General features: G+C 39.0%; 1 protein-coding gene and 1 non-coding gene across 3 annotated transcripts in view; one reads left to right on the top strand and one right to left on the bottom strand.

Annotated features, from left to right (window-relative positions):
* Positions 1 to 18139, bottom strand: part of Zranb3 (zinc finger RANBP2-type containing 3) — a 140816-nt gene extending 122677 nt beyond the window's left edge. The window contains exons 1-2 of one of the 2 annotated variants that reach the window (XM_090342891.1): positions 17934 to 18139; positions 1737 to 1904 (exon numbers count right to left, since the gene is read on the bottom strand). In XM_090342891.1, coding sequence (XP_090199017.1) covers positions 1737 to 1897 — 161 coding nt within the window. In that variant the 5' untranslated portion in view covers positions 1898 to 1904; positions 17934 to 18139. Of the gene's footprint in view, positions 1 to 1736; positions 1905 to 17236; positions 17287 to 17933 lie in introns of those variants that run through there. The other variant, XM_090342892.1, reaches the window with a different exon arrangement.
* On the top strand, positions 3505 to 3612 carry LOC150056451 (U6 spliceosomal RNA). Its single transcript, XR_016537352.1, has one exon. It is a non-coding gene; the product is annotated as a U6 spliceosomal RNA (small nuclear RNA).
* Positions 18140 to 26880: the final 8741 nt, after the last annotated feature.

Genomic DNA, 26880 nt, shown 5'->3' with positions numbered 1-26880 from the left:
AGTTTTAATTTGATCTCCGAATAGCACCAAATATATAAACAAATAGATGGTAGGTACATAAACAGATAGATAATAGGAAGTTCAGATAAGAAATACATGTAAATGTGGCATATAAGTGTGATATATGTACATTTACATGCACTTTTATTATGATTTTCTTTCTGATAGAGTGGCTAAAATACAACTATTTCAATAGACATCTGTTCTGAAAGTATTATATGTACAAGCTAGGTACCTCTGGCTCACACCTGTAGTACTAGCTACTTAGAGGGCTAAGATCTGAGGATGGTGGTTCCAAGACAGTCTGGGTAGTTCAAAGTGCCTGAGACTCTTACCTCCAATTAGCCACCAAAAAGCTGGGAGTATGGACAGTAGTAGAGTGCTAGTCTAGCATGAATAAAGCCCTGGATTAGATTCCTCAGTACCACATACACAGAAAAAGCTGGAAGTGGTGTTGTGGCTCAAGTGGTAGAGTGCTAGCCTTAAGTGCCCAGGCCAAACTGAGAGTGGAACTGTGGTTCAAGTGGTAAAGAGCTACCCTTGAGCCAAAAAAAAAAAAAAAAAAAAAAAAAGGTCAAGGTCAGGGACAGTGCCCAGACCCTGAGTACAAGGTCCAGGACAGACAGATAGCCAGACACAGGTACACATACACACACACACACACACACACACACACACACACACACACATTACCACATTACTTACAAGCACAAATTCATATGTATATAAAATACACATAGATATGCAAAGACTAAAAAAACCAAAGTACATTTACTAATTTAATAAACTTTTTTTTTTTTTTTGCTAGTCCTGGGCTTGAGCTCAGGGTCTGAGCACTGTTCTTGGACTTTCTTGAGGCTAGAGCTCTACCACTTGAGCCTTAGCACCACTTCCAGCTTTTTTCTATGTATGTGGTACTGAGGAATTGAACCTGGGCCTTCATGCATGCTAGGCAAGCACTCTACCACTAGGCCAAACTCCCAGCCCCTAGTTTAAAAAACTTTTGCTGAAGTATAAAACTATAGAAAATTTCACAAATCTCAAGTTGAGGGCAATTATCAGAAAATGAACATAGCTATGTAAACAACATCAAGTTCAAAAAACAATGTTACCGACACACCCAGAACCCTCCCTTGTAGCCTCTTCATTTCCCAACACCGAACCCTGATCAAAAGTTGGACTACAGTTGACTAATACTATATGTTAGTATGCTATAATATGCAATTAATGTAAGTATTGTACATAAATTAGTATTTTATATGTGAGATAAAATGGACATATTCAATTGATATGCATATATAAATTATTTCTTTTACATCTGGCTTATTGCATGCATAGTACACTTAAGCCATGACAGCCTTAGGCAAAGAATACCTCCGGGAGAGCTCCAAGACCCGGGTTCAATTCCTCGGTACCACATACATAGAAAAAAGCCAGAAGTGGTGCTGAGGCTCAAGTAGTAGAGCTGTAGCCTTGAGAAAGTCCAAGGACAGTGCTCAGGCCCTGAGCTCAAGCCCAGGAGTGGCAAAAAAAAATTAGAATTTGTTCAATATATTTCTGCCTGAAGCATAAGCTAAACACATTTAATAAATGAAGCTAGTTTAGTTACAACTAACACTATTAAAGAAAGACTAATTTTTAAAAAATGATTTGAACAGGTTTTTTTCTGGTGTTTTTGTTTTAGTATAGTCGCCAGGAATTTAACATTTTTAGTATGCATTGTAAGTGTACTTTACCTGCCATCTCTTCTGAGAGCAAAAATGATGCCATCTCTCTGGAATGGAAGCAGCTTTGTTCTTAGCTTGTCAGGCAAAAAATCCAGCCGTTCGGAAGATTCATTTGATAAATAAGAAATCTGAGGTGTAAGAGACTTTTTTGGGTTATGAACTGTAGACATGATGATCCTAAAAATTAAGAAGAACAAAAAAAAAAAAACCAGAACTGTGAAGAAATTCAATATTGTCAATATTACAGAATTACATATAAATAACATTACTTTCTTTCATCTTATTTTTATTATCGAGGCAATAATGTATAAAGGGATTACAATTACATCCACCAGATTAAGTAACATAACTTGATACACTATTAATAGACGGATTAGTTAAATCATATTCCTTGAATGAACTACTAGAAAAATTCAAAAAGCTAAGTCCAAAAACAATTACCCAATGCTGGTTCTGCTGAGGGAGTGAGTACCAGAAGAAAGGAGGAAAGGTAAATGGAAACAGTGAATGAGGATGAATATGACTGAAGAAATTTATTTGCCTGGAGGAAAACAGAAAAATAAAACCAGTTGAAATTGTTTTAAAAATAGGGGAGGGACAGTGATTGTATATAGAAATTCCCTTCTTGAATACTTGTTTAACACGTCATTTGAAATATGATGTAAAAATCAATGTTAATAAATTCTTTAATAAAAAATTTTTTTTAAATATGGGAGAGAGATAAGGGAAAGTGATGGAGGCCATAAATTTTATCAGGATATATGAAAATGTAACCGAGAAACCCTTACTTGTTTAACTAATATAGGCTAATATATGAGAAATACCTTGTATTTCATTTTTAAGTACAATATAGCCATATTCTTCTTTCATATAGTAAACATACTAATGAAAAATTAGGAGTCAACTACATTTTTACAAGGTAAATAATTTTTTGTTATATTCCATTCATTTTTAAACAAGGGAAAATATGCTATAATTGATTTTTATAGACATTTTCATATCATACAACATCTTGTAAAAGTAATGCAAACATGCATTAAAATTACAACTAAATTGATGTGATATTGCTATAAGAGATGATTAAAAAGTGAAGTAGTTCTTTTGGCAGAATAAGACTTAAACTCAAGGCTATGCGCTTGCTAGGCAACACTCTACTACTTGAACCATGCCTTTACTCCTGTTCACTTCAGATTACTTTTCATTTAGAGCCTCACTTTTTGCCCAGGCCAGTCTGAGATCTCCTTTTCCCCTATCAACATTCCCTGTGCATCTGAGTCACAAGTATATTCTACAACTCCCATCTTACAGGGGTCTCACTACCATTTCCCTGGGCTGACTTGCAACCACCATCTTTGAGAATAACTAGGAATACAGGAATTAGCCACCATATCTGACAATAATTAATTCTTTATAATCAAATAAATACACAAAATAAAACATATTTGATTACTATCTACTTCACATACCAGACTTCCATAAATGTATTTTCTTTTCTGTTCTTTTTTTGCTGGTCGTTGGGCTTGAACTCAGGGCCTGGGCACTCTCCCTGAGCCTCTTTGTGCTCAAGGTTAGTGCTCTACCACTTGAGCCATAACACCACTTCTGGCTTTTTTGAGTAGTTTATTGGAGATAAGAGTCTCATGGAGACTTTTCTGCCTGGCCTGGCTTCAAATCACAATCCTTAGATCTCAAACTCCTAAAGTAGCTAGGATTACAGGTGTGAGCCACTAGCACCCAACTGTTATTTAATTTTCTAACATATAAAAATTAATGTAGGATGCTCGCTTCAGCAGCACATATACTGAAATTGGAATTATACAGAGAAGGTTAGCATGGCTTCCTGCACAAGTATGACACACAAATTCATAAAACATTCTATATCTTTTTTTTTTTTGCCAGTCCTGAGTCTTGAACTCAGAGCCTGGTCCCTGTCCTTGGGTTTTCTCAAGGCTAGAGCTCTAGCACTTGAGCCTCAGCACCACTTCCAGTTTTTTTCTGTGTATGTAGTACCAAGGAATCAAACCTGGGTCTTTGTGCATGCTAGGCAAGCACTCTACCACTAAGCTAAACTCCCAGCCCTCCATATCTTTTTTTTTTGGGGGGGGGGTGGTTACAGTTACATTCATCAGGTAGTGAAATATTCTATATCTTTAAAAGTACAGCAACGAGGCCCATCAGTTGCACTAGACATGGAGAAGAGTGAACTAAGTAACTCAAGGGTAGTGAGGGGAGGGAGAAATGGGAGAGAAAGAGGGAACAGCTGAAACTAAGTAACAGGAAAGAAATGCACATATCACCTGACCAGGAAGAAATTATCTTATCAGCTAGGAAAGAGCTAACCCAGGCAAAAAAGGACCTGAGACTGGTATCTTCAATTAACCTCTAGAAAATGGGAAGTGGGGCTTGGCTCAAGGGTTAGGGCTGTAGCCTTGAGCTGAAGAGCTCAGGGACAGCACCCAGGCCCCAAGACCCCCCAAAATAAAATAAAATAAAATTTGGTTTCTACTAAATATTTACTCACAGAGCAGTAAGACTGTAGGAACACCTGCTTAGCAAGCTCAACGCCCTGAGTAAAATCCTCAGAACCCCAAACAAAACAAAACTTGTAGATTTATAAAACCCTATACTGTCCTCTCCCCCCGAAAGTTGCCAAGTCCTCTGTCTACTAAGAATCTCAAGAATTAAACAAGTGGCCAGGCAGGGAGGCCCATGCCTATAATCCTAGCTACTCAGGAGGCTGAGATCTGAGGATTAAGGTTCAAAGCCAGCCAGGGCACAAAAGGACCTGAGACTCTTCTTTCCAATTAACCTCTAGAAAATGGGAAGTGGGACTTGGCTCCAGGGTAGGTTGATAGCCTTGAGCTAAAGAGCTCAGGGACACTGTCTCAGCCCAGAGTTCAAGCCCCACAACAACAACAAAAAAAGAATTAAACAAGCCATTTGACTGGTATAAAATAGTTGATTTGAGATGACTTCCTATGGTATATCTATACCACATGCTCTTTTATTCTCTTTCTCTCTCTCTGTCATATTTCCTATCTAATAAATGTTCCTGTCACCTTTTAAAACTAAAAACAAATTAAGAAACAAGTATTGTCAGGTACCAGTGGCTTAGGCCTATAATCCTAGCTACTCAGAATCTTGGTTGGAAACCAGCTCAGGCAGACAAATTTGAGACGCTTATCTCCAATTAACTAGCAAAAAGCCTGGAAGCAAAGATATGGTTCAAGTAGTAGAGCACCAGCCTTGAGCAAAAAGTAGGAGTATGGGCCCTAAGTTCAAGCCCCCTTATTGGCAGGCACACATGTGCACACACAGACATACACAGTATTCACTATTAATAACAAAAAGGCACTGGAAGCCATGATTAAAAAAAAAAAAGCAAGACCCAAATCTTCACAGGACTTACATTCTTAAGAAAAATACTGAAAACAAACATGAATAATTATAACACAACAGAAATATTACAAGAAACTTATGAAGGAACTTCCACATTAGATAGACTGATTGTGAAAGACCTTTTTTAGAAGATGACATCTGGAAATAGTATGAAGGCTGTAACAAGCCAATCACATTCAAAATGAATAGAAAAGTACTCCTGGCAAATAGCATCAGTGGAAAGGTTCTGAATTGAGAAAAGGCTATTTTTTTTTTTTTGGTGGGTCATGGGGCTTGAACTCTTGGGCCTGGGTCCAGTCCCACAGCTCTTCAGCTCAAGGCCACTGCCCTACCCTTGGGCCTGGGTGTTGTCCCTGAGCAGTTCAGCTCAATGTTACCAACCTACCCCTAGAGCCTCAGCCCCATTTTCCATCTTCTAGTGATTAATTGGGGACAAGAGTCTCATGATCATTAGTTGGTTAGTGCCCAGGCTGGCTTTGAACTGTGATCCTCAGCTCTCAGCCTACTGAGTAGCTAGGATTACAGGCATGAACCACCTCGCCTGGCAAGGCTTACTGTTTTTAAGAGGCAGAAAGAACAACTGGACAGAATAATATAAGATAAAGCTCTAAGATTCATGTCACTTAGGAACTTGTTAAGTTTAAGATTCTACTTTAAGAATAAAGTTAAACTAATAACATTAGCCTTGTGTAGCTGACTAAATTCAGTTAAAACTAAATAAAATTAAAAATTCATTTTGTAGCCAGGTTTCAGTAGCATAGCCTATAATGCTAGCTATTCAGGAAGCTGGGATCTAGTCTGAAACCAACCCAGACAGTCAAAAGCTAAAAACACTTATTCTAAAAAAACAGCAAAAAGCAAAAGGAGGACACATGGCATAAGTGGTGCAGTGCCAATCAACAGTGAGGGCACAAGGTCCTGAGTACAAGCATAGTGGTATCTAAATAAAGTCCCAGCATTCAGGAAGCAGGAAAGAAGCACAGCCAATTCTAGTCCACCACACACAATAAGTTTGCGGCTAGCCAGGACCACATAGCAAGAGCTTTTCTCAGCCTAGTAAGCTTGAGTACCTGATTCAAATACCAGTATTGCCCCCCTCAAAAATGTAAAAGGTTTAAGTGTCTAATGTCGGAACTAGTGGTACAGCACCGCACCAATGGTGAGCAAAAAAGCTCAGCAAGAGTTTGAAGTCCTGAGTTCAAAATTCAATCACTCACCAGTGGTTCACGCCTACAATCCTAACTACTTAGGAAGCTGAGATCTGAGGATCACAATTTCAAAGCCAGCCCAGGAAAGTCTTTGAGAGTCTTATCTCCACTTAACCACTCAAAAACTTAATCACCACTGAAAGTGGTGTTTTGGCTTAAGTGGTAGAGCTCAGAGACAGGTCCTAGGCAGAGTTCAAGCCCCATAACCAATAACAACAGCAAAAAATTAATCAATCTAAAATGTTAGCTTTCTAGTCACAATAACCATGTTTCCAGTCCTCTGTAGCTACAAATAACTACTGAATCCCATTTTGAACACTGAACATGAAGAACATTTCTGCCTTCGCTGAAAGCTCTACTGGAAAGCACTCACTGGAGCATTTTAAGCTACCAACAGGAAAGCCTCAAGAATTTACTCAATAAAGCCCTCTCTATTCAGTATGCAGGTAGGTTCAAAAATAATTTATGGTTGAGATCTGTCTGAATAAGTACATCACAGCTAATCATAAATACCAGTGAGTGAGCATTTTTCATTACCTTCTTAAAAGCAACACCCACAAGAAGCTGAGTGAACAATGGAGCATTCAATGATCCAAAAGGAAAAAGTGTGGTAATAGTAAACCTTTTATCACATTGCAACAGATAAGGCAAGAAGTATCCCAACAATGAAACTACAGATCCAGGAATCATATCAAAGGTGAACCTAATGAACCTAATAGGGTTTGTTGATGAGTACACGTGAGAATGAGAGAAATATGAGATTTAAGGGCTCAAGACATGTTTCCAGCGGTAGAAGACTTTTTAAGGGCAACTTGAAGCAAAGTGAAGGTGGCTCAGGATTGGATATGTAGTGTAGCTATTTAGGAGACTGAGACCTGGAGATCTGGAAGACTGTGGTTTGCAACTAGTCCAGGCAGAAAGGAAGGTTTCCTAGACTCATTTCCAAAATAACCATGGGGGTGGGGGTGGAGAGAAGAGAAGCATTGTCTGTGCAGTTCAACAAGCTCTAGGTCCTAACTTCAAATCCCAGTGGCACCAAAAAGGGAGTGGAAGAGGCAACATGAAGGATATCTATAGATGGAAATCTATCATACTAGGTCAGTTCCCTGAATATAACAATGCAGTATAGTTTTTTTTATAAGAATATATGTACTCTTTCTGATTATTTCTTTCAACTAGCTGTAAACTGAAAACAATCTCAAGCCTGGCATGGTGGTAGATACCTGTAACTCCAGAACTAGGAGACTGAAGTTGGACAATCAAGAATTTAAGGCCTGTTTGGGTTACAGAGTGAGTGAGGCTATGCTGGTTGACATAAAACAATCAGTCAACCAAGGTTATATATAAGAAACTTTAGAAAAGGAAAAACAATAACAAATTTTGTCTTAACATACACAATAAATGCTGAAAGTTTGGGATAATGAGATCCAAAATGGTAAAATTCCGAAATTATATAGTAACAGAAGTAATAGTTAAGTTTGGGTCTTTAAGTATCCTAGTCATAAAAAAATTGTCAATCTGAATTCATCAATCTCTATAGCAATTCAGCTACATATACATACTAGTAAATGTGAAAATTAAGGAAGCAGCTGGATAGAGGTGGGAGATAGTAGCCAAAAGCAAGTAGCTTCAATACTGTTTCCCCAGAGTTAAATGGTTAATGCAGAATGTAAAAGTACCAACAGTTCAGGGCTGGGAATGTGGCTTAGTGGTAGAGTGCTTCCCTAGCATCCACAAAGCCCTAGGTTTGACTCAGTACAAGATACACAGAAAAAGCCAGAAGTACTGCTATGACTCTAGTAAAGTATTAGCCTTGATCAAAAGCTCAGGGACAGTGCCCAGGCCTTGAGTTCAAGCCCAAAGACTGGAAAGAAAAATATAAACAGCCGAAAGTTCCTTACTGAAAATACAAATTTGGCCTGAATAAGTCACCAATTTCTACATTTTTGAAAGTCTATCAGATACCCCTCCTTTAAAGTACATGGATATAAGAAGACTGACAGAGAAAACAAGCAGTTTGTTGAAATGGTAGTCAAGGAAGTTGAAAGGGTAGTCAATGAAAAGATCTACTAACTCAATTTCTTATAACATGCTGTGTTTCTGCACAGTCACTGTAGATTTGATCAGGATTTGGGAATGTAGCTCATACTTTGATATACTTTATACTTACATAACAGTATATACTTATATAATAGCATATATTCTATTTCAATGTTCATACTTGATATAGCTAGAGATTATCAGTGAACTAAATTTAATAAATTAACTCCATGCTTTTATCAGTCAAATTGAATATCACAAAATATCAACTTCAACAAATGCAGAATTACATAACATTTTCTAAGTCACTTGTCATGGGGCTTTTAAATGATCATATCTAATATCTAATTACTTTAAAAGCAAGGATACTAGAATCTTTTATCCCACAAGCGAATGTTTTCAGAATGATAAAAATAACTCACTCAATGGGTGACCTCTTTCTGTGAGGCAACATATAAGGAAATTTAGAAAATCTCATAATTCTCCAAACAACTTACTAAGTATTGTTATCTTCAAGTTAAAGACAAGAAAATTGAACTTCCAAGACATCAACTACTTTATACAAGACTTAATAATGACTAATGACTGGTGATGATCTTAAGCCTAGAATTCATACTGGTGTAAATTAAATCTGAATTTTTACGACTGTACAACACTGTCTCTCTAAAATACTCATTCTACAAATACAGAATACCTAACTATATTCTAGGTGCTGCAGTAGGTATTAAATACATAAAGATTAATTTGTGCCAGTGTAGCTGCACCTCCATCCCAGACAAAAATAAAAACAAGAGTTTTCTACAAATAATCACAACACAATGTAAGTACTAGGATGAATGTGAAAAAATGTTCATTCTGTAAGGGGAGAAAGCAATCAACAAAGGCTATACTTAAACTAAATGTTTGATTCACATTACACCTTATTTAACTCCCTCATAGATCTGTAAAGCTGAATTATGAAGGAAGAGTAAAAGTTTGTAGGTAGAGAACCAAGATAAAGAATATTCTTGGAAGATAGCTGTTGTATTTGAGAAGGCAAACATTTTAGAAAATCCAAAGCAGTTTGCTACAGCCTAAGATAAGAGTAAGATGCTCATCGAAAGTGCTAAAGAAGGAAGAACGGGCCAGGTTAAGAATGTCCTCCTATGTGGTTTGGACTACATTTAGCCAGTTCCAGAGATTAATTAAACTGCTATTTTACAAAGACTACCTTGTGGAGATTAAAAGAATGATGTGAGGGCCGGGAGTTTGGCCTAGTGGTAGAGTGCTTGCCTAGCATGCAGGAATACCTGGGTTCGGTTCCTCGGTACCACATACATAGAAAAAAAAAAAAAGCCGGAAGTGGTGCTGAGGCTCAAGTGGTAGAGCTCTAGCCTTGAGAAAGTCCAAGGACAGTGCTCAGGCCCTGAGCTCAAGCCCAGGACTGGCGCAAAAAAAAAAAAAAAAAAAAAAAAAAATGATGTGAGAAGCAAGGATATTATTTTAGAATACTACCAAAAATAGTATAGAAAATACAACATACCGGCCTGGAGTTTGGCCTACTGGTAGAGTGCCTGCCTAGCATGCACGAATACCTGGGTTCGGTTCCTCGGTACCACATACATAGGAAAAAAAAAAAAAAGTCGGAAGTGGTGCTGAGGCTCAAGTGGTAGAGCTCTAGATCTCTAGCCTTGAGAAATCCCAAGGACAGTGCTCAGTCCCTGAACTCAAGCCCAGGACTGGCAAAAAAAAAAAAAAAGGAAAAAGAAAATACAACATACCATCTCTTGTCTTCAGATTTCTATATCTAACTACGTACTTAACATTGTAGATGCCTCATAAGATATTTACAACTTAAATATTCAAAACCAAAATTCTGATTTCTTCACCAAACTTATAAGCACCCTACTGAGTTTCAGTAAAAAGTAAGGCCATGCAAGTCACTCAAATTCAGTGGTCTGAGCTGGGAAGGTGGTATTCTAGGCCTATAATCACAGCTACAAAGGAGGTCTGAGGCTACATGAGCATAATTAGACCAGATCTCAAAAAACAGAAGCCAAGTGCAGGTAGCTCATGCCTGTAATTCTAGCTATTCAAGAGACTGAGTCTGATAGGTTCAAAGTCAGCAAGGGCATTAAAATTCACAGGACTCCTATTTCCAATAAAGTACCAAAATAGCTAGAAGTGACCCTGTGGTTCAAGTAGTACAGTAAGCAAAAGAAGTTCAGGAACAGTGCCCAAGCCCTGAATTGAAGACCCAGAACCACACAACAAATAAAAAAACAAACAAATAATAAAAGAGCTAGAGACCTGACTCCAGTGATTGAATGCTAAATCCCGAAAACCTGGGTTCAATTCCACAAACTTCAAAATGGAAACCTGGCTTTCACTCTTAACCTCTCTTCTAAAGTACCAAATTGAGTCTATTTATTATTATTTTACTCTTTCTTTCTTTGGCTTTTTTTTTTTTTTTGCCAGTCCTTGAGCTTTTTCCTCAAGGCTAGCCCTCTGCCACTTGAGTCACAGCTTTTCTAAGTATGTGGTACTGAGGAATCGAACCCGGGTCCTTGTGCATGCTAGGCAAGCACTCTATCACTAGGCCAAACTCCTAGCCCTCTATTATTCTTAGAATATATTTTAAAACAATTCAGAATTTCCTATTATCACCTATTATTCCTATTATCAGAACTTCCTATGGTTCCTATTATCAGAATGTCCTGTTATCTCCTATTCCAAGCTACCATCACATTCATGTGAAACTCTGTGACATCTCTCAACTAGACTCGCCACATTTCCTTAAGATCTGATGGTTTTCTTAATTATAACTGACAAATAGTTTTACTCATTTGTTTGAATTTTTGTCTCTTCAGAGTCTTCCTTATTGAAATGCATTCATAAATACAGGAAACAAAGAATATTTTGTTCTTTCATTTGTACAACGGTCTAGCATGTCATGAGCCAAATGAACAAAAAATAGAGTATCAATAAAAAGCAAGAATCTTATGTGCCAGGAATTATTTCAAGTGTTTTACATATACTAAGTCATTTAAATAATTTTACCAGTTTGTATTACCTCAATTTTAAATATATAGAAAATGAAACACACACACTCAACTAAGGTTCCCAAATGGCACAAGGAATGAATTCTAGATATATTGGTCTACCCTCCAGATTATCCAGTACTTCTCCTTACTAAGTATTGTGGGACCAAATAAGCAAGTAAAAAAGAGAATATGGAGAGGAAACACAGTTGGACTAAGATTTGAGACATGCTGAATTTCAAAGTACTTAGAAGAGGCTGTGAAGTACTATTGGATTAAAATACTATTAGTTAAACAAAGCATTCTGAAACCATTAGGTTCAACTGGAGTACTTAATATTTAATGTATTATGGTCAAAACAAAGTTATAGAACTCAGGACAATGGATATGTTAAAAGCCCAAGAAGAGATGGAACATCTGGGAACCAGTGTTTTATGCCTTTAATCCTACCTATTCAGAAGGCTGGGGCCTGAGGATCAAGATTTAAAAACAGGGCTGGGAATGTGGCTTAGTAATACAGTGTTTGTCTAGCCTGCAAGAAGCCCCGGATTCCAGTGCTCAATACCATATAAACAGAAAAAGCCAGAAGTGCAGTGTCTCAAGTGGTAGAGTGATAGCCTTGAGCAAAAGAAGCTCAGAGACAGTGCTCAGGCCCTGTGATCAAGCCCCACGACTGGCCAAAATTAAAATTAAAATTAAAAAAGATGTGAAACGAGGCTGGGAGTTTAGGCTAGTGGTAGAGTGCTTGCCTTGTATGCACAAAAACATGGGTTTGATTCCTCAGTACCACATACATAGAAAAAAAGCCACAAATGGTGCTGTGGCTCCATTGTGGCTCAAGTGGTAGAGTTCTAACCTTGAGAAAGCCCAAGCACAGCCCAGGCCCTGAGTTCAAGGCCCAGGACTGGCAAAAAAAAAAAAAAAAAAAGGAAGAAGAAGAAAAAAAAGAAAAGATGTGAAACTAGCATGAGCAGGAAATCCATGAGACTTTTTTTTTTGGGGGGGGGGTGATCATCGTGGGGCTTGAACTAAGCCTGGGCACTGTCCCTAAGCTCTATAGCTCAAGGCTACCACCCTACTCTAGGGAATAATTGGAGGTAAGAGTCTCAGGTCCTTTGGTGCCCCTGCTGGCTTTGAACCTTGATCTTCAGATCTCAGCCTCCTGAGTAGCTAGGATTACAGGTGTGAGCCATCACGCCCGGCAAAACATTTTTAATTATACAGAAAACATTTTCTTATGTTGGGAATAGGAAAATCATTTCTGACCCTCAAAAAACAGAAATGATAGAATGGCTCAAGTGGTAGAGAACCTGCAAAGCAACTATAAGGTCCTGAGTTTAAACCATAGTACTGCCATGAACAAATAAATAAAAGCTATAAAGTAAATGACAGATTATAGCACTAAAATCATTTAACTTTTATCTCATGAGTAAAAGCAGTAGTGATTTCAAAATCTGAAATTCCAAAATAGGAATAAAGACTCCAAAAATATATGACAAATAAGAATACAAAGTAATTTGTTGTTGTGTATGTGCTGGTGCTGGGGCTCTACTCATGGTCTCATGCTCTAGTTTGCCTTTTTTGCTCAAGTATGGCACTCTATCACTTGAATCACAGCTACACTTTGGGTTTTCTGTTGATTAACTGAAGATAAAAGTATCCACAGGGGCCTGGAGTTTGGCCTAATGGTAGAGAGCTTGCCTAACATGCATGAAGAACCAGGTTAAATTCCTCGGTGCCATATATATAGAAAAAAAGCCAGAAATGGTGCTGAGGCTCAAGTGGTAGACCTCGAGCCTTGAGAAAGTCCAAGGACAGTGCACAGGCCCTGAGCTCAAGCCTAGGACAGGCAAAAAAAAAAAAAAGTATCCATAGATGTCATCTGCCTGAGTAGCAAGGATTACAGGAGGTGAGTCACCAGCACCAGGTTACAAACTAACTTCTTTTTTTTTTTCTTTTTTTTGTCGGTCATGGGGCTTGAACTCTGGGTCTAGGTGCTGTCCCTAAGCTCTTCAACTAAGGCTACTGCCCTAACTCTGGAGCCACAGCCCCACTTCCTATTTTCTAGTGATTAATTGCAGATAGCAGTCTGAAGTCCTTTAGTGCCCAGACTGGCTTCGAACCATGATCCTCAGATCTCATCCTCCTGCGTAGTTAAGATTACAGGCTTGAGCCACCGAGCCTGGCTAAAGTAATTTCTTTAAAATGATTATGTGGGGGGCCGGGAGTTTAGCCTAGTGGTAGAGTGCTAGCCTAGCATGCACAAAGACCGGGGTTCAGTTCCTAGGTACCACATACATAGAAAAAAGCCAGAAGTGGTGCTGAAGCTCAAGTGGTAGAGATCTAGCCTTGAGAAAGTCCAAGGAGAATGCTCAGGCCCTGAGCTCAAGCCCAGGACTGGCAATAAATAAATAAATAGATAGATAGATAAATAAATAAATAAAAATTATGTGGACCAGACACTAGTGGCTCATGCTTGTAATCCTAGTTACTCAGGAGGCTGAGATCTGAGAATCTCAGTCGAAAGCCAGCCAGGGCACAAAAGTCCCAGAGACTCATTTTGAAGTAACCACCAGAAAACCTGAAGTGGCACTGTGGCTCAAAGTGGTAGAATGCTAGCCTTGAGCTGAAGAGAACAAGAACAATGCCAAGGCCCAGAGTTCAAGCCCCATGAATGACCAAAATAATAATAATAATAATAATAATAATAATAATAATAATGATAATGAGACAATGATAGATATTATGAGTAGTAAAAAATGACTAAATACTAATAGGCAATATAAAGATACTCATAATAGAATCCAACAAGACACATTATTTTTCAAAATTGGATTGTATAAAGTAAAAACATAGGAAATGGGTTTCCTCAAACACTGTTACTAGCAAAGAAGATAGGCATATCCTTTCTGAAGAATTATTTAGGAATAGCTACCATACAGCTAAGTAATCTTACTTCAAAAAGTGTATACTCAAGGAATAACTAGGAAAGTACACAACTAGAGTGCTGAGGACAACATTGCCTGTAAACACTAACAATTGATTCTGCAATTTCATTTCTGGGTGTATAGCCAGATAATTGAACTTCGCATAGATATTTGCACTCCCATGTACACTGCAGTATTGCCAAAACCAAGGTAAAAAACAATACAGGTGAATGGAAAAGAAAAATGTGATTATTATACACACACTGAATTCCTTCCTAAAAAAACTTCATAAAGAATGAATGATCCTATGTTGAGTGATAGTCAATGCAGTAAAAGTTAAACATTGTATAATCTCATTCACAAACAGTAAGATAAGACTCTTAGACTAATGGCTGTCAGTTGTGTGATAAGGAGCGAGGTTCTTTAATGAATTGAGAAATTTACGTTTTTAAGACAAAACATTCTACAGACCAATTAGGTGATCTAGTTAACATTACTATAATATCCATACTTAAGAACAGATAAGATTGATAAATCTGTTTTTACCATAGTACAGAAAAATTCTTAATTGAAAAACAGCAGTAGGGAACTGATATTAAAGCTACACAATGAAATACAGATAGCAATCAAAAATGATATTAACCTTTACTCAGATGAACTTATAACTTATTGGTGAACTGTAAAAAATTATAAAACAACAAAGCAATATTATGCCATTAACATTATATATATATCATTTGTAAATAGAGATGTCTATAAAAAACAGTATATATAAGCCCACCTTTTTTGTGTGTGTGTGCTAGTTCTGGGACTTGAATTCAAGACCTGAGTAATGTCCTTGGGCTTTCTCAAGGCTAGAGTTGTACCACTTGAGCCACAGTACAATTTCCAGCTTTTTCTACTTATGTACCAAGGAATCTAATCCTTGGTCTTCATGCATGCTAGGCAAGCACTTTACCACTAGGCCAAACTCCCAGCCACTTGAGTCTACCTTTTAAAATATACTTTCTAATATTTTTAAATAATTGAGTACATAATTTGTACATGACAAATGATAACTTATAAGAGGAATCGATTATCATCATCATTTCTGGAATCTGGGGGTGGATTTTTTTTTCCCCTTACAGTCCTGGGGCATGAACTCAGGGCCTGGGCACCATGCTTCAGGTTTCCTCAAGGCTAACACTCTAACACTTGAGCCACAGCACCACTTCCAGCTTTTTCTGTGTATGTGGTACTGAGGAATTGAACCCGGGTCTTCCATGCATGCTCGGCAAGCACTCTACCACTAAGCCATACTCCTGGCCCTTTGGGGTAGAATTTTGTTTCTTTTTCATTATGTATCTGTAACATACAGAGGGATTTATAAATATTTGAGAAGTATGGTAATCATTACAGGTAGACTTGAATTTGAATCTCAGCTCCAAAATATGTTGATTAGGGGGTCTTAATGCCCAAAGTCTCTTTTTAACTGTACTGAGAGCTAGTGTTTTCAACTACAAAACAATACTAAGGCTAGGAGTGAGGTTCAATTTGTTGCATCAAAAATAATAAATTAAAAAAAATAAATTAAAAGTAAAATAATACAGATTGTGGCAAAGAAAATATATTTATTACAATAGAATTAGGGCTCAATAAGTAACAAAATTATGGCCATCATTTCTGTTTATTGACTGTGAAGGCTTATGACAGAAAAAAAGAAAACTAAGCATCAATAGAAAACTGTATCATTGCCACGGAGCGTGGTTTAGTGGTAGAGTGGTTGCCTAACATGCATGAAGACCGGTGTTCAATTACTTGGAACCACAAACACAGAAAAAGCTTGAAGTGGTGCTGTGGTAGAGTGCTAGTCTTGAGGAAGCCCAAGGACAGTGCTTAGGCCCTGATTCAACGCCCCAGGGACTAGCAAAAAAAAAAAAAAAAAAAAAAGCCAAAATAATTTAGGTAGTAATATAATTAAATACGGTAGTAATATAATTAGATATAGCTCTTGCTTAGTGTGTAGAAGCCATAGAGTCCAGATCTAAGCACAAAATAAAGGGAAGGAGAGAGGAAGGAAAAGTAGGAGAGGAATCAGAGGACATAATAATTCTAGGCTTTGCACAACCGAATGGAGTTATATTTTTATATCTAGAAAAATTACAGATAAGTTTCTCATCTACTTGATACATAAACACCCATGAGTACTGGACAGATATAGAAAGAATAATAGAAAGAAAAAATAGGATTAATCTAAACACAATTAAAATAACAGGAAACCAAATAAAACACACATACCGGCAAAAGAGAAAAAAGACTATAGAAGATTTGACTTAATTTAGGGAGAATATTAGAACAAGTAACCTTACTTGTTTTGCTTATTGTCTCTCTTCATTACTTTCAACAAGGTATTTTCTCTTAGGTACCACTTCCAAAGTCTTACCTAGCACAGTAAATATGTGCTGGATGATTTAAAGATAAAGTCTCAGTAAATAATGATAAAAGAAAAGGAATAAGAGAGTGAAATCAACATTATGGATACAGAGATTGTCAGTTGATTATCAACCAAAAGCTAACTTTCCTCCTTCAAATTCTGTTGAAAAGTTTGTAAAAGTCAGAGGAGTTAGCCCAGAACTTCCGAGTTCATTCACAATGAAAACGTAAAGTCGGACTTCAGAAACAGTAGCAAAAGGTCATTCGAGGTATCCTTTCCAATTATTTACACATAATTGCAATTTAATTATAAGCAAACGGAGATTAACCTCGGATCTCCGGACTTGAAAATTAGGAATGGAAAACAGAATTCGAGGATATGGAAAGACCCCCATAGTTCTTCATTAAGATGCATTCAGTTCACCTCAATATACTCTCTCCCACGCAAAGAAAAACAACAACAACACTGCCTACTTCCAAACACCACTACCAGACCACCACACCTGGTCCACTTTCTGCAGCAGCTCCAGCTCCCGCCACCGGTTTGGGAAATGTCCGTCCCTGAGCGGAAGTGACGTTTCAGGGGAACAACATCAAATAAGAGAGTTCAACACCAGCAATCTAATCTACAAGAGTCTGAGGAAACTGCCGATCATTCCTCCATACATTCCATCATCCTTTAATTGGGAAAAAAAAGGCTCGCTTGTGACCATTAGCTCCAAATCATTTAAATTTCATTCTTTGGCCAAATAGACAGCACATTTACCCGGAACTACAATTCCCAGGATGCTTCACAGGAACTAAACCGGAAACGGTAGGCGCGGAAGCAAGGCACCTTGGGAAGTGGAGTCCGCTCAGGCCGAAAAGCCCACTCGCCCCGCCCTCCGCCACTGAGGTTCAGAAACCAGGTGTTCGGCTTGAAACCCGTTACTGCTGGGAGAAGGATCCAGACACTTTAGCAGTATTCCTCATTTCTCCCCACAGTGAACGGAAATTTTCCTTTATCCATACAAAGCATTACAAGTGCGCCCTAAAAAACGCTGTCTTTCTGATATCTCCAGTTAATAAAAACTCCCGGAACTCCCCCACCTCGGGCTCCAACTCGTGGGAAAAGGTGGCTCTTTTACAAGTGGGCAAAATGGCTGTCCTCCTAGTTTTCTCATTGGTTGTTATTTGCGTCCTTCAAGGGCGGTTACTTACCACAGATTGGTTCTTTTTCCCTTGAGAGTGGCCTAGCATTCCCGCGGCCCAGGAGGCGATAAGGGGGTGGAGATAAAGCCGTGCTTCAAGCCTGATTGGACCGTGCTCATGCCATTCTACAAATGGCTAGCCTATGATGGAGCCGGCTTCCCCTCGAAGAGAACATAGAGGCGGGACTAGTGCGCGGTGGGAAGGGGCGGGATTCTGCCGCCGCGGCTGCCGCTGGAGCCGGTGTCCGGGCTGGTGATGGGGTTAATTCCCTTTCGTAAGACTCTCACTTGCACCCACCCAGCCCCGCCGTCGCCCCGCCGCGCCGCGCTCCAACCGCCTCCTCCTCCTCCTCAGTAACGCGGGTAAGAGATGCCCTCCCTTCCCCCTCTCTCAGCTCCACGGGAATAACGCGCCGCGCTCCCCTCCCCCGCCCGCCAACCGGTAGGGCTAACGGAGCCCGAGCCCGGCGGCTGAGGGATGTGTGTGTGAGAGGAGCTAGCTCTCCAGCCGGGGCTCCGCCTGCGGCTGCCAGCCCGCCGAGAGGTCGGGTTCTGAGGGGAGCGGGCTCGCCGGGCCCGTGACTGCGGCCGCAGGGGCAGCCCGCTACCTGGTGCCCACCGCCCCCACCCGGGGGCCAAGTGAACATCAAACCCCTCGAGGCCTAGCGCAGGAGGCGAGGGAAAGGTTCGCTAGTCCCTGCTATGGCTGCTGCGGCCGCTTACTGCAGCTGCTCCTGCAGCCCCAGAGACTTGGGGAGCCAGCCACACGCAGCAGGCCTGCACGGAGCGGGTGCCCCCCTGCGTGCCTGGTTCTGTCCTCTCTAGGGTGCCTGGCGCGGGTGCCCCGGACTGCCGGCCCGCTGGAGGGCCTCAGTCCCCCGGCCTCGCACCGGGGAATTTCCAAAAGAAGAAACGGGACTTGGCGACCCGGTTTGGTGAAATTATAGGTACAAGACTTGCAACTGGTCTTTTGGTTGTAGGCACATTGTAGGCACAATGGGAAAATTAAAAAGTTGCATGACTTGTTAGTGCCACGGGTCCTGGCAGTCAGATTCACCGAGATGTTTTAAGCGTTGAGCTATCTTCCCTCCCCCCCCTCCCCGTCCTCCTTCTCCCCTCCCCCCCGAAATGTATATGTTTAAAGTTTGGGGAGTTTTGTTGAGGGTCAAAGAAGTGCTACTATATTACGATTTTTGCTTTGTAACTGGCGTTTATAAAGGAATTTAAATTGTTCGGATTGTAAGGCCCCGTGTATAATTGTTCTGTGACAGTGAAAGTCACTCAGTAAAAGGTGAATTGGTATAAAGCAAAACAGGAGGGTTTTGTAAAATAGCAAATTATTTTCCTAATAAAATTCTGTGGCAAAAACAAGCAAACAAACCAGTGTCTCCAAGGTTACAATATGAAGGATAACTTAGAAGAAACCCGTTGCTTTTATCTTAAATTTTATTGATGACGAGAGCATTTGAATGATGGGGCTGCTGATCAGTTGTTGGTGCACATTCATTCCCTAGCAAGTGTGAGGCCCAGACTTCCAGCACCACACACAGATATCCAAAAGGATAAAGTTAAACTTCAAGTTCACATGTATATCAAATTTGAATCAATAAGATTCATGGCAGATGTAGTAGGCTACCAGTTTCACAGTAATTGGACATCTCACTTTTTAAAAATTTGGATATATTTAGATAACTTTTGTGCAACTTTTGTGCATTTTCTTATAAACTCCATCAGATTTTGATCAAGTGATCTTTTCCGATACCACTTTTTGCCTTTCGTGTTTTCCTTTGGGGTTAGGAAGCTTGAACTCTATCAGGGCCTCAGGGGTTTCATTCATGGTTGGTGCTGTACCTGTTGAGCCATACCTACAGTTTCAGCGTTCTTACTAGTTAGAATCTCCACAAGGCTAGGGACCAGGAGTGTGGCCTATTGGTAGAGTGCTTGCCTAGCATGCAGGAAGACCCTGCTTTGATTCCTCAGTACCACATGTACCACATGCATAGAAAAAAGCTGGAAGTGGTGCTGTGGCTCAGGTGGTAGAGCTCTAGCCTTGAGAAAACCCAGAGACAGTGCTCAGGCTCTGAGCCCAAGCCCAGAACTGGCAAAAAAAAAAAAAAAAAAAAAAAGCGCCACAAGGCTAGCTTTGAACCTCAAGAGCTTAGATCTCAGCTTCCTAGGTAGCTAGTATTACAGGCCTGAGCTGCCAGTAAGGAGCTACTCTACCCTTTTGCCTGGGAGAATTGAATTTAATGGATTTTAGTCTGCAGTAGTCACATTTATAGAGAAATCTGTATCTGAGGTTTACTTGTTGCCAGAGTACATGGGTTCTGAAAAAATATCTTTAACTGTTAGCCCATTTCTTCATGGTGGAAGGAATCTGTGCTACTGTCTTAGTGATCTTCCCGTGATCTTCCCATTTTTTAACTGATGCAAGTGAGATTCTGAATTGAAATAGATGCATACATACAGAACCAGGAAGATAACCTGGATATATGTTAAAATGCAATTGTATGCTTTTTTTTCAGTCACCTCTTGAAGAACCTATAGTGTATATGGCCTAGCATATTTTCCAAAACTGGATAATGAATTGATAAATTATACAATGGATACCTCATGTGTTTTATATGAAAAAAAAAGGTTTATGAAAATATAGAAGGCTTCTACATTCTCTGACTAGCTGTGGCCCTGAAGACTTCTATGTGGCTCTTACCAGAGCTTTAGTCAAGGTTCTTCATCTATAAAATGAGATTAATGATTAATTTATGGATCTGTGAAGATTCAAGCTAACGTATATAAAGTTCCTAATGTTGCATATAATACATACATAGTTTGTGCAATTAAATGTTAAATCTTTCATGGTTTATTTTCCTAATTCCAGAATAAGTTTGTTGTTCATGTACACAGTATTGTTGCAACAAAATATGTTCTGTAATTGAGTTCTGTGGAAGTATTAATTTGTACAGTGACTTAAATAATTGAGTTTGGGGGCCGGGAGTTTGTCCTAGCGGTAGAGTGCTTGCCTAGCATGCACAAAGGCCCGGGTTTGATTTCTCGGTACCACATACATACAAAAAAGCCGGAATGGTGCTGAGGCTCAAGTGGTAGAGCTCTAGCCTTGAGAAAGTCCAAGGACAGTGTTCAGGCCCTGAGCTCAAGCCCAGGACTGGCAAAAAATAAATAAATAAATAAATAATTGAGTTTGTAGCTAGCCAATTTTGACCCAAAATGTACTTGGGAAATTGTTCATTAGATACTGAAGAGTTCAGTATCTTATTGAAGAGTTCTTTTTGTCTTTGACTTATAGTGGAAGAGTTTATAGAATCTATTTTAAATGGATTATCTAGAATAGTAGTATTTGTATTGTAGTAGAAAACTATTGTTATCTGTTTTAAGTTTTATTTAGCTGATATATGTTTCAAGATCTAGTTTATTTTGCTAGCATATTCAACTAGGCTGTAGGCAAGTAACAATTGTAATACAAAATTAAAATTAACTCATTTAAATTCATGAGAACATACCAGACTCTGGTTTTGTTGATCTTCCCTTTAAATTATCAATATTTGGATGTTTCTTTACTATGAAGTACCATGCCAAAAACATTTTCCCTTCTCAAGCACTGTTGATAATATATTGGGTTTCACACATAAAGGTGTCCTTGAGTTTACACAGCTAAACCAATTTAAGGTTAGAATGAAAACAGTTTTATTTAGATGAAGTGTTTCTGAAGTAATACCTAGCCAGGGTTCAATACAGCTATACTTCCTCCTGAATAATGAGCAGAGATAAATAAAGTTATGGCGAGCCTGTTAAGTTATTGACCCATACAATTGGATGCTCTTCTGAGGAGGCTTTACCTCGTGAAAGCAGTAGAAATTTGTATAAGATTGAAATGAGCCCTTCAAAATAGTCTTCTGAAGGCATATGTGGGCATCCCTTCCCAAGTAATGAAACATTTTCTTTTTAAGTAGCATATTAGAATACTGAGTGATTCTCATTTGAGTTAAGATTAAGTTTTAATTCTCAGAAACCAGCAAGTTTGTGAGAGCAGGTATATTTTATTTTCCCCCCTCTTATTTACTTATTTATTTATTTAGTCCATTGTGGGGTTTGAACTCTGGGCCTGGGCACTGTCCCTGAACTCTTCAGCTCAAGATTAACACTTTACCACTTCCATTCTTAGAAACTCTTAAAGATTGATAGATTTGTAATTCATTGTTGCTGTTTGAATTAGGAATTTTTCCTGTTACCACTCTCCATCATCTATTGTTAATATATCCAGCAGTTGTGTGTCATAGAGGTGTGGTTACAAATGATGATAAAATTTTATTATTCTTGTGTCACCAAGCCACAGAATCAGTGCTTTATTTTTGTAGTCACGCTACAAAGAGAACTTTTAGTAGTTACAGCTTTTTCTTTCTTTCTTTTTTTTTGCAGGGAGGGGGAGAGTCAATTATGGAGCTTGAACTCAGGGCCTGGGAGCTGTCCCTGAGTTTTTTTGCTCAAGACTCTACCACTGAGCCATAGCACCACTTCCATTTTTGAGTGGTTAAATTGGCAATAAGAGTCTCACTGGGACTATATCTTCAGATCTCAGCCTCTTGAGTAGGCAGTATTACAGGCATAAGCCACCAGTTCGTTCCCATTGTAGATTTTAGCTTTAATAACTAAACGAGATAAACTTTTGAAAATATAAATCATCTTTAACTTCATCCCTAGATAATGTGGAGATGTATAAAGAATCAAATCAAATTTATCAGGTTAACTTTGATTCCCAAATAAGGAAGCATTATGCCATTAAACAAATTTGATTTTATTTGATAAGATGACAGCCCGCATATAAATATCAATTCCAAAGTTTAATTAATTATTTTTTGTTCTCCCTGCTACAGAAGTTTGCACTTAAATTCTTTTGTGTGTGTGTGGGGGGGGGGGGTCATGAGACTTGAACTGTAGGCCTGGGAGCTGTCCCTAAGCTCTTCAGCTCAATGCTATCCCTTACCCCTTGGCCTGGGTGTTGTTCCTGAGCTCTGCAGCTCAAGGTTACCATCCTACCCATTGAACCACAGCAACACTTCCAGTTTTCTGGTGGTTCATTGGAGATAAGAGTCTCACGGATTTTTTTAGTGCTGGGCTGGCTTTGAACTTCAATCTTCAGCTCTCAGCCTCCTGAGTAGCTAGGATTTCAGGTGTGAGCCACCACTCCCTACTCAGCCCAACTTTTTGTCTGTAATTTTGAAGATAGAATTTCACAGACTTAGACCTTTGATCTCAGCCACTGACTGAGAAGCTCCTGGCTTCCAACATTTAATTATATTTGTCTTTGCCTGAGGATTGAAATAAGAGATGAGTTATTAAATCATGATCTGTTTGTTTTTAGTCTCACATTAACTTAACATTCACATTAACTTAAAATTTTTTGCTATGATATTGTCTTCATTTATCTTTGTGTCTGTACCAGTCCTGGGGCTTAAATTCAGGTCCTGGGCACTGTCCCTGAGCTTTTAGCTGTCCTACCCGAGCCACAGCTGCACTTACAGCTTTTTGGTGGCTCGTTGGAAATAAGAGTCTCACTGAATTGGAGTCTTTGTTCTCTTTACATTCTCAAGTGTTGATTTGTACCTTTTCTCTCTAGCTTTCCTTCCTAACTTTTTCTTCCTAACTTTTCTACCTGAAGCTCACTTCTCAAGGTAAGTTGTAATGTTGTTTAACTCTGCGGGCCTGTTAAATATTGTTTTCATCTACAGTCCCTTATAATTACTTTCTTCTGGAAGAAATAGGGAGAAAATTTTTTATTCTTGACCCTTCTTCCTAAAGACAATAATTTGATGGACCTGAAGCATAGCCTAGTGGTAGAGTGCTTGCCTAACATACAGGAAGTCCTGGGTTTGATTCCTCAGTACTACATACTCAGAAAAAGCTGGAAGTACTCCTGTGGTTCAAGTGGAAGGGCGCTAACCTTGAGAAAAAAGTGTCTAAGGACAGTGTCTATGCCCTGAGTTTAAGCCCTAGGACTGGCAAGAGGCAAAAAAAGGAAAAAAGAAACAATAATTTGATAATGTTTGACCTAAGGATTTAAAGTACTGTAATTCAGTTTGCCACCATTAGTTTGAGTGACTCATGTAAATATCTTTTGTGGAAACAATCTGTTGTACATCCTTTATAGAACTGGAGGGAGTTTGTTTTATTTTTACTGGTACTGGTAACTTGATATATCACTTGAGCCAAGCCCCTTTCTAAGATATCTGTTTTGTTTTGTTTTTTAATAAACATTACCTAAAAAATTCTGTTCATATATTTCATATACTTAATTTCCTTTTGTTTGTTTTTGTCAGTCTTGGGGCTTGAACTGAGGGTCTGGGTGCAGTCCCTAAGTTTTGTTTTGTTTTTTGTGTGATTGTTTTGTTTTGTTTTGTTTTGTGGGTTATGGGCTTGAACTTGGCCTGGGTGCTGTCCCCAAGCTCTTCAGTTCAAGGCTGCTGCCAGATCCTTGAGTCAAGCCCCACTTTCATTTTCTGTAAGTTAATTGGAGATAAGAGTCTCAGGTCCTTCTGTACCTGAGCTGGCTTGTTCCTCAGATCTCATCCTCCTGGATTATAGGTGAGCCACCACACCTGGCTGTTCCTGAGATTTTTTTTTTCTTTTTTTTTTTTTTTTGCCAGTCCTGGGTTTGAGCTCAGGAACTGAGCACTTTCCTTGGATTTTCTCGAGGCTAGAGCTCTACGCTCTACCACTTGAGCCTCAGCACCACTTCTGGCTTTTTTTCTATGTATGTGGCACCGAGAAATTGAACCCAGGTCTTCATGCATGCAAGGCAAGCACTCTACCACTAGGCCAAACTCCCAGCCCCTCCTGAGCTTTTTAAATCAAGGCTAGCATGCTGCCACTGTCCCTTAAGGTCTACTTCCAGTTTTCTGTTGGATAGTTGCAGATAAGAGCCTCACAAACTTTCTGGCCCTAATCTTGAGCCATCATCCTCAGATCTCAGCCTCTTGAGTACCTATGACTTAAAGGCATGAGCCATCAGTGCCTGAGCATAGTAGAAAAATCTTATACCAAACATAGGTAAGATTTTTTTTTTCTGTTTTCATATTATATGTCTGACTTTCTTTAAATACCAGGTCTTATTCTTTGTTAGAGTTTTTACTCTCCAGTCCCCTTTCATACAAACTAAGAAGATTGTTACCTACTCTAGCATGTATACAGGGGACTCCACTGAGGACCTACAAATGGTGAGCAAGTAACTGCTCTACCACTGAGTACATACCCAGCTTCATGTAAACTAGAGCCTATCATCATTTTTGTTAATTGCTAATGAAGAGTTTAAGAGGCTTTGCATTATCAAAAAATTATTTTAGGCCAATTATTTTTAGGAAGAAAAATAATTACACACCCTTGGACAAAAATATTAAATCAGCAACTTAATTTGGAGAAAATGGAAATTTTATTTATTAAGTTACAGTATGACTACTGTATTACCATAGCTTGTCTTCGTTACTTACAAACTTTTATATCAAATTTTTATCACCACATACCGGTTTTTGTTTTGTTTTGTTTTTTAAACTAGTTGTACAAAGGGATTTCAATTCAGCAAGTCAGATTAAGATTACCATATACCTTTGTACCTTTTCTTCTTGGTTTAGGCCAGCTAAGACCACAATCCTCCTGTGTCTCTGCATAGCTAGATGACAAGAATATGCCATTATAGCAAGCATTAAAAAATTATTAAATAGCTGTACAAGGAAGTGATAATTTCATTAATCAGATTACGAGTAGAATACATGTTAGTTATACCTCTTTTGTTCTCCCCCATTATCCCTCCCATTCCTGACTTCAAAGTTAGTTCAATTTTTACATAATTTACATTGAATATAACAACTATTTTTGTTCACTCTTTTTTCATTCATGTGCCTTCCCCTGACCAGCAACATGTTTCCATTTCCTATATACCCAGAGTTTTTATTGGCATAGAGGCTCACTAACTTTTGCCTAGAATTGTGATCCTTGGAAACCCTGCCTCCTGCAAAGCTGGGATTGTATGTGTAAGCCACTGTGTTCACACCTGTAACTGGGATGTGTGAATCTTTCAACTCTGTTCTTTTTTTCAACTTCATTTTGGTTATTCTAAGTGCCATTTATCACCATATATAGTTTAAAATTGACATGGCAATTTTGCCAAAGAAATCAGCTTGTATTTTTATAGAGAATGTGTTAAATAATATAGGTCATTTTGACAGTTTTACCATGTTAACCGTGTTTGAGGTTATATGTATGCCAGTATTGAAGTTTGAACTCGGTCTGAGCACTGTCCCTGAGCTCTTTTCTCAAGGCTAGCCCTCTAGCACTTGAGCCACTGCTCTACTTCCAGCACTTTGTATTTAATTGAAGATAAAAGTCCCACAGAGTTTCCCTACCTGGGAAACTGTAGTCTTCACATGTCAGCCTTCTGAGTAGCAAGGATGGCATGGCAGATTGAGCCACCAGCATTCACCTTGGGATCATTGGTTTTTTTTGTTTGTTTGTTCTTATTTAATGAGTCAGGTATTGGTGGCTCATACCTGTAATGCCTGCTACTTAAGGGGTTGAGATCTCAGAATTTCAATTTGAGGCCTACTCAAACAGAAAAGTATGAGACTTCATCTCCAGCAAAATGTCAGATTGAAAGTGTGGCTTAACAGGTAGATGCCAGTTGTGAGCAAAACCTGGTGAGTGAAAGCACAAAGCCCTTAGTCCAACCTCTGGCACAAGGAAGAGAGGCAGAGAAGGAGTGAGGGAAGGAGAGAAGGAAAGGCAAAGGGATACATAATTGAGGTACTGCAGATAATAGTAATGAATAGTAAAGCACCAGATATATCTATCCTTGGATGTTACTCTCAAATGGTACTCAGAGCATACTCTGGGGACCACTTGTCCAGTGGAAAGAAGTACACAGTAATATATTTGGAAATTCAAACACCTAG

This window comes from Megascapheus bottae, chromosome 12, assembly GCF_031878675.1.
Source record: "Megascapheus bottae isolate mThoBot1 chromosome 12, mThoBot2.hap1, whole genome shotgun sequence".
In the NCBI taxonomy this organism is placed as follows: domain Eukaryota; kingdom Metazoa; phylum Chordata; class Mammalia; order Rodentia; family Geomyidae; genus Megascapheus; species Megascapheus bottae.
The sequence above is the reverse complement of the archived record's forward strand: the minus strand, read 5'-3'. Positions and strand labels throughout refer to the sequence as shown.